This window comes from Atta cephalotes (assembly GCF_000143395.1).
Source record: "Atta cephalotes unplaced genomic scaffold scaffold00068, whole genome shotgun sequence".
NCBI classification, from domain to species: Eukaryota; Metazoa; Arthropoda; class Insecta; order Hymenoptera; family Formicidae; genus Atta; species Atta cephalotes.
In genome coordinates this window covers 503,207-512,603 of record NW_012130132.1, presented here as the reverse complement: position 1 = coordinate 512,603, position 9,397 = coordinate 503,207, and the positions used below count along the sequence as shown (strand labels likewise).

General features: G+C 32.0%; 1 protein-coding gene across 1 annotated transcript in view; it reads left to right on the top strand.

Moving 5' to 3' along the window:
- The window catches only part of LOC105623959 (protein turtle-like), a 247,436-nt gene that overhangs the window by 155,222 nt on the left and 82,817 nt on the right, over positions 1–9,397 (top strand). The window contains exon 8 of the mRNA XM_012205328.1: positions 614–737. Within this exon, the coding sequence (XP_012060718.1) occupies positions 614–737 (124 nt within the window). The remainder of the gene's footprint in view (positions 1–613; positions 738–9,397) is intronic.

Below are 9,397 nucleotides of genomic sequence, written 5' to 3'. Positions count from 1 at the left end.
AGAGAGAGAGAGAGACGGGAAAGGAGAAAAATGTAACACAGGTACGTTATGAAATTGTTTATTTTTGTTTGTTTGATGCTTGTGTTGCGATTCGTTCTGACTGTAATCTCTATAATAAGATAATATCAGCAAAAACGACGATGTTTAAAATGCGAAACAGACATAAATCAGTATGATAAAATAATTGAAATTGCGACAATAAAATTCGATATTATAAGTTATAAAAGTTATATTTATAATATGACGCGTTAAAGAATTAATGATTATCTAGTAGAATAGGAATTACATATTCATGTATCTAATATCTCTAATATTTCTAAACTTATTTTACATTAAATTATTATTATTAATAGATATGAGTAAGAGAGCGTACGAAATTATAATTACATTATAATTTTATATTTTCTCATATTGCATATCTAACAGAGATATATTCGAATTTATACTCCAATAACGATTAACCAATAGCGATAAATGTAAAAAAAAATTATTGAAAATTTCAACCGTGTTGAGATCCATTTAAAGAAGCGTGAAGCAAGATTCTCTAGAACTTCTGATAAATCAGTATCCCGAGCAAGGAGCAAAGACGAATGACTGCTATTCGCAATTGCAGGACGGCGTGAGTCTGCAATTTACGCCGACGGTGGAGGACGAGGGAAAGTTTCTAGTGTGTCGTGCCGAGAATCCGAAACTGCCGGATGCCAGTATCGAGGACCGATGGAAGCTGAAAGTGCACTGTAAGTACAGATCGAATGATGGTTGATAATATGATGGTGACTCGCGCATTCGCGAAACATGGCTGCGTCACGATACGAATAATGTTCTCGCTGCAACCAGATATGTATACATATATCACTGGATTATACATATAAATGTAGTCAGATACATATATATATATGTATGTACCGCAAGACTACATAAAAATATTAGTTTCAAAAAATTATTTTATTGATTTCGCGGTATCGAATGTGAATCAATTACGAGCATTCTTGAAAATGATATTTACCAGATTTTTTGCTACATTTTTTATATTGACAAATTTCTTTTTTCAAATTTTTATAAAATTTAATCGTCATCGTTAGAAAAAAAAACAAATGATTGCGAGATCCCTTGTATATTTTTAGTGTATTCCAATAATTGAAAATTAATAATTCGATGCGGATAAGAATTTTTTCTTACGCTTGACGTAAGCGCGCATAATTTTTTCTGAAACATCAGTCGATATAATGATTCTTTTGCTTATTATCACGCCGGGAGAAAGAACGAATCCGATTATATCGATAAATTCTCCTAAAAGCCGGCACGAAATTTTCTTCATGATAAACATTCGGGTAAGCGATTGGAATTTTATTCGAACGAGTTCGAATAACAAGCGCTTCACGTGGTTACTTTTAGACAAGAGTGATTCTTGTAAGTCTCTTGGACCTTATAAAAGAAAATAGTGCTCGTAATGCATATGTATATATTATCTTTCTTCGATCGTTTTCAAAGCGAAGAAATTAAAGAATCGAAAGAAAAGCAGCACGATTTTATAAAAATAAATATAAATAGATATCAAAAAAATTTGATAAATTCTGATATCTAAACATCTTTAATTTTATATAATATTTTATTACAGCTTTGAATATTACGTGTTGTTTATAGAACATATATTATCATATATAATATGCATATTTTTAGGGATATTGTACTAATTTCAGAAATTAACTTAAGTGATCAATTGTTTGTATTACTTACAATTAGCCATCAGTTAGAATTTGGCAAATTATTTGTTTTAGCGCAAATGCACACTGCTAAGTACATATTTATCCATTGTATACCGATCGTATTATAAAATGGCTGCGTAAAGAGATACTTCCCGAAAATTGGCTGAATCAACTCCCTATGGGAAAACACTGCCATTTATGGTATCGAAATCATGGTAATAATCAGGCAAAAATAAACTCTGTATAATTAACCAACAAATTTAAATATCCATGGAATGGGAGACATGATAACAGGTTCATTATCCATTAAAAAGTTAAATGAGTGTAGTGCAAGACTATCAGATAATGTTGAACATCGAGCCGTACTGTAAACGTTATTAAACGTTAATAAACGTTAAACGGTATTACAGAACAACATGGTATAATGAACGGTCCAACCGTGATAAAATGTTATAGTGAACTATAAATAATTATCTGACCGTTCTCTTTTGTTTTTGAAACTTGTATGGAAATTAAGATGTAAATTCTAAAATGGAAATTTTGAATAGCAATAAATTTTCTCTCTTCACAAGAATTTAAAATATTATTAAAAATAACATATTATATATATATATATATATATATATATATAATGTTGAATATTATATATATAAATAAATACTAAATTGGCGAATTGTCAATCATTTAATAATTTATTTCTCTCTTCCAATTTTATCAATTCTCTATTCAGCTCGAAATCGATATTTCTTTAACACAATTAAAGCAGTATCACAAAATAATATTTCTCGGAAAAACAAATTATAGTTTCAAATAGTTCCATTCGGTCACACAAGCTTTCGGTTTTCTCATTTATATCCGGAAGTCCGCAGAAAATTACACGGAAGAAAGAGAGAAAGAGAGAGAGCACTTACACCAAATGTTTCGAAAAGGATAGGCATTCGCTATCCACTCTACACGTAACAGCCTCCTTCCTGTTGCTGAGTGCAAATTGGAGCAGCTGAGACTAAACTTTGCACAGTGTAATTGCTTGCGTTGACCACGCGGCGTGGAAGTAAACAGCTGGAAATAACCGTAGTTGATACTTTCGCCGTTATAAGATCGCCAGTACGTGGACAGTATCGCTGTCGAAACCAATACTAGATGCTCGGACTTGGGAATCGTGCAAACACTATTTTTACACAAAACTGCAAGAAATTCCATTCTGAGAAACAAGTTAAAATCGGTTATAAAAAACCATGTAAATATCGTATATTTTTTATAGAAGTATTAAAGTCATTTTTCATGTCATATAAAATCTGTCATATAAAATTGTTTAAAGTTAAGTTAAAATGACTTTTTGATTTAAATGACTTTTATCACTTAATAATATTTTTTTCTTTAGAAATAACAAGTTTTCTCCGGAAATATTGCAAATATATATAACGTGATCATTGAATCTCATGATTTTAATAGAAACTGTCGTGCTTTAATTGGAATGTCGAATTATCCGAAGAGTTCATCAAGCAATATCGACAATTACAATACGAAAGTTAAAGTATGTTAGTGAAACGTCGTTTCAGCTCTGGTGATCGTATAGAGAACGTCATCGGGGCCAACCTTGCTCAAGGGTCCGAAACGATCCTTTGAGCCGCGGCGTAACAATTTGGATTGGTTGTGCCAGTTTGAAGTGTCTTTGCGCGAACGTAAAGGGACATTAATTCGATTTCGATAGCTTGCGCGATGCATGGATGCGCTAGCGAGAGAACGTACGCAAAAGTAACACGCTTACTTAGGCGACCGGTTTCGAAATTAAAAGGATAAAATGGAAAAGCCTCACGCCATGTAAAACCTTTGCAACATAGCGTCCTTGCAGTATAACAAGATTCTTTTCGTTCATAATTTTAAGAGATTTAAATTTTATTCCGCGTCGCGAAACTATCTTCAAGTCATAAAAGACATTATTTTATCTTGCAATATAGAATATGAGCATTAAGTTTAGAACTTAAGTGCAATTAATTAAAATCAGTTTACAAATTAATGAACTCAATTCCATTATTCTATTATAGCAAATCATCTCGGGGGAGGAGGAAACATTCTATATCAATTAAATTAATTTTAATAACAAATTTGGACGATTTCATTGAAATTAATTATAATAATTATATCGAATTTCGGTATTAATTCTCTCTTGGTTTACTCTCATTTTGAATTTATTTCATAATTTTTATTTCATAATTTTTACTCTTTGTCAACTTATAATAAAGTATTATTATAAAAAACTATTGTATTTTTTCATAATCACGATCTTAAATGCAAGATATTTCGTATCTAGCTGATGCGATAATACAAGATAATGAAAGTACGAGTTTCTTGTATCACGCTCATATGGCTCTCCATAGTTCCGTGTGATTCAATATCACGCTTTGGCCGCTTCGCCTCCATCTCGAAATTACATGACTGTCCAATCCGTTGTGCGTAAACGCGCGGATTCGGGAACGTCTGTTCACGCTCGCACCGCAGAGATACGAGAGCTATCGTTATCCGTTTATTTACGGCTGCCCATCCGATCGACCGCACGATGCATCCGATATTATCCTCCGATGTTATATGTAGGTATTTGGCATTAGTCCGACGGTTAATCGCCACCGGCGCAGCCGCGAGAAATCCTCGAGGACCCAGTTAATCACGCGAGTTGACCTATTGATTTATGGGAGAATATATTTCTTTCAAACACATAATCAAGCGGTCTCGGGCAAAGTACCGATCTTTAGGAAAACTAAAAAAAAATGTCTAAGAAAGAGTGAGGGAACTGCGAACACGGAAAAAATAGATTAAGTGATTCAGCAAAGCTATAGCTTCCTGCACGAATTCAACATTTATAGAAAGAAATCATGTCTGTAAGCAATTATCAGTGCTAATTTAGCTAAATCTTTGCTACAATGAAAATTGCTAATGTAATATGTTTTCTTCATTATAGCACCAAAAGTATCATTTTCATTATAACACCAAAAGCATCATTCGCCATCTTAGCCAGCATGTTTTGTTAAAAATGTTGTCTACATATTAATTTTCATAGAAAGTCATTTTTGCTGTATTATTAAATTTGCTGTACTATAGTTTCTTTACTATTATAACAAATATAATTATTCATATTCGTTAATTTTATTAAGCTGTGTAACTTTAACATAGAAAACTGGCTGGCCGTATATTGCGCGACTGTAGATTTATTGAATCAATGAAATTTTTAGAGATGTCAACAAATTTTTTTTCTGTTGTTGGAAAAAAATGAAATGAAGGCGACAATTATTTATCAGTTATAAAAGTCTTTATTCAAAAGATTTCCATTTATTTAAAATGCAATAATATTTGTATAGTATTATTAATATAAACTACAATTTTAAATCAAAACAAAACTTTTGCTGTTTGGAATTATTCGCTGCCAGGCAATGCCGAATTGATTTTGTTTTTTGTTTAAAATTACAATATTAATAATACATATATAATTAATTATTGTAATTTAAAGCAAAATATCGTTTAAATAAGACTTCTATAGTTCTATTGATAAATAATTGTCGGTTTTATTTAACTTTTCCCTTAATCTATTCACAATTCTCCCATTCTTCCCAACATCAAAATCCTCGAAAACATGTAACAGTATTTATCTCAAACAGCTTGTGCATTCTATGGTCACATGTTACAGTGCAGCACTAAATATCAGACTATCACTGGCAATGAGAGGTTATCACTTTAATACACAATAATATTCTATTAGATACTGTAATAGTATCATTTATGTTTACTCCATGTTCGCAATTTCCTCATATTCCGCTACTCGTTTTACAATAGAAAAGTACTGGTTTCAAAAGCTTCAAAAGATTTGAAAAGCCAAAGGTATTGGCTTCAGGTTTTTATTTTCTAGCTCATTAATTCTATCTCGTTAATCCATATTTGCGATGAAGGATTTTATTTTTCCTTTATACATCAGTTTATCGGAATGACTATTTTGCATACGAATCCGGAATAGTTTTATTCACGGCGACGTTTCCATAGCCAACAAGGAATATTCGATGCAAACGACGTATGCAACTGTCCGACGCAATCGCGTCATTTCCCTTTTGTTTATCTCAGAAACTGACATTTGACAGCAAGCTACACGTGACAGCTACCGTCAAAGAAAACAACTCTCGTTACACACCAGTTTTCAACTAGAACGTATTCCTACAACTCACTGTATCTAGTAAAAGTCTTTTGTAATAATCCTGTTGGTTTTCGACAGAATTCTCGATTTAAAAAAAAAGTTCATATTTTAATAAAATTTAAGAAAATTATTATAATGAATGATCTTTGACAAAAAATTACAAGTGTATAAATAGTCTCCAACTACAATCAAATTATCATATTATATGTGTATAATGATCGTACGATCTGATTTCATTTATAAACAATAAACTAAATGTCGTAATATTTTTTGTAATATGGAAAAAATCCATGGTTTTTCTGAAGTAATTAAAAATTTAGCTAGGTATATCTAAAAATAATTAATTAGATTATCAAAATAATTATGTAGGATGCTCAAGCCAATTGCTAAAAATGTCAAAACTTTTTACATTATCCATTATGCTTGAGCATTTAGGTAATTATTTGAATAGTTCAACAAAATTATTTTCTCTGTCTAGTTATAAAATTTTTAGATACTTCTTTAATATTGAAACTGTTCTTTTCTATCTTTTGGCACTTGCATATTGGTCGGATATCAATTGATAACAATACTCATTAAGAGTTGAATGATATATGTATAAATACATACATATGTAACTTAATAATGCAGTTTGTTCAACAAAAAATCTCTGGCGATACGACCAAACTTTCGACCGCGACTTTGCCTATATCGTACGACATACTTTTGCGAGAAAACGCGACGCGGATTTTTCTATTTATTCTGCTCGTAAAATGAGTTTATCTCCGAGAGGATACGAACGCGAAATAAAATTCGTTTTCGTTAGTCGACTCCTCCTCGCGCTTTCGTTATGATTTCACGTTGGCGGTGCATAGAATGTCGCGGCAAAATGAAATTTGATTCGATCTCTCGCCTCTCACGTTTATCAAATTTCCCCCCGCTTCATAATTTTCGTCCGACAAGTGAGTAAGTTTCAAGGGTACGTAAATAAATCTTAAGTCTGTATTTTAAAACCGCTAAAAATTTATTCTGAAACGCAAATATATATCTCGCTTCTACTACATTAAACATTAAATATTAACAAATGGAATAGATCGCAATTTAATCTTACTAAAAGAGAGATATACATAATGTTTAAATGGGATAAAATTGGAGGAATCACGTCAGATTTCGGTATTCTGTACAAATTCAATTGTTTGGATACAATTGCGATGAAATCGAGATTTGCATGATATTGCTTGTATGTACCTTGTATATTGTAACGACGTACTGAAAACGTGCGAGATCTGGATAACAACTTTGGACAGATTCCAAATGGCAATCGTCCGTATACCTTCGTACTAATTAAACATCGCGCAGTAACGAATAGCAATTATGATTGGGTTATAAACGCGCCATAAAGGTACCATTCAACGTATACCTGTGAAAAATGCGACGTCACGCATATTACACTACTGGTCTCTCAATGGCTATTTCAATGGAATATATATGTATATAAAAGCATTTTATTACATATCGAAATGATTGCAGCGGAGTAATTTAAATGGTTCATGTAATAGCGAAACAAATATTTTTTAGTACCTCGTATAAAGCACCAGAATGCGCGATTAGATAAAAAAATAAATAAAATCGGACTAAAATGAAAGATTACAGAGAGGAAGGAATGTATTCGGAAAAGGTTATCCTATTAAGTAAAATATATTATTTTTAGAAAGACATATATATTTCATCTGCGACCAATATTGATTGTGGCTTTTAGAAAAAAAATACATTTGCTATCGTATAAACCACAACGTTTAATTTGTAAAATCAAAAAGTATGTGCAACGGCCGCAATTACAAAAAAAGCGCAGTTATAGAAACGTTCGCGTCATAGAAACTCAATAATTTAAAACGTTTGCGAAAAACAGTGGTTGAACGAACGCCTATCGTCCTTGATCAACGATATAAAATTACGACAAAGTAAAATCCATTATCTTGTCACAAAGAGCGTGCGGCGAAATTTTTATAAATGCATTTCAACTAGAACTGTCGATATTCGTTTAACGAACGATCGAAAAACTGATCGATTCTCTAAACGACTTTCGGATTATTCATATAATTGAAGTGGCAATTGCATTTTCAGTTATTTCGATTCGTTGACATTTTCTATTTAGTTGAATTTTTTTGCGTTTGATCGTACTCCGAATATTGACGTTGTTTTGATGGTCTTTGTCACGACAGTATCAGAAATAAGGGTAAATAGAAATAAATATGATTTTTACAATTTCAAGCTATTTAAAAATCCGTTGAACAATCAGCAATGATACGAATGTTGAATGATCAGCAATTTAATACGAATTTTTTCACTATCAGAGATAATGAATGAATTTTTCAATTTCCTAAACACAAAAAAATGTAATATGTGTAAAGAGCTTCTTATTTAAGGAAGCAATTAATAATAAATAATAAATATAAACTAGCAGTATTTAAGAATATTCTCTAACAAAATTTTTTGTTTTTTCTAAAGATTAACGGATAACATCGATTCTTTTTTTTAAAGTAGCGAATTCATTATGTGCAACCAGTATCCCTGCTTGTGTGTTAGAATGTGACGTATAAAGAGTTTAATAACATCGATACGAATTTTTCAAGTTTAGCATGACTAATGGTATCGATACCCGGAGTTTCTGACCATCGACATTCGTATCCCACGTAACCGCAGGCGAACTCAGGTCGTTCATCGGGAAAATGGGCGGCCATTATTGTAATAAAGCATCCCATAACTGCGCAGTCTATCCTACCTAATGGTACAACGACGAATCTATCAACGTCAGGCTCGAGTCGGCGGCAGTGGTAACGGCGCGTACTTCGTCAGACACAGCCTCGCGCTTGCTCATTCGAATTCGCGTTGTAATGCCGTAATGCACATAATAGAACGCCCCGAAACCCAAATTAATTGAAAGTGAGGCCTTCGTTGCCTATAGTCGACGATCTAGAAACACATCCGCATATCCGTAAATTGATGACAGTAAATGTCGCATTATCTCTCGGTAGAAATTTGAAAACAATTTTTATTTTGTGCTTATATCAAATCTGACTATAATATCACACGGAAGGAACGATTTTGCTGAAATATCTAAAAATTTAGCTAATTATAGATTTGAAAATAATTTTATTATGATCCATCAAAATAATAATTATGTAAAACGTTAAGCGTTGATAACAATATTGCAAAAAATTTTAATATTTTAGCAAATAGTTTGAGTGTCTTATAATTATTTTAATAATTTAAATAAAATTATTTTCAAATCTGTACCCTGTATAGCTAAATTTTTAAATACTTCAAAAATCTTTCTTTCCATGCTTATTTAAAAGTTAAAAATATGTAGACTTTAATTTTATATATATATATATATATATATTAATGTATATATATATATTGTATTTTGTGTGTGTGTGCGTGCGTGCGCGCGCGCGCGCGCGCGTGTGTGTGTGTGTGTGTGTGTGTGTGTGTGTGTGTGTGTGTGTGTGTGTGTGTGTGTGTGTGTGTGTGT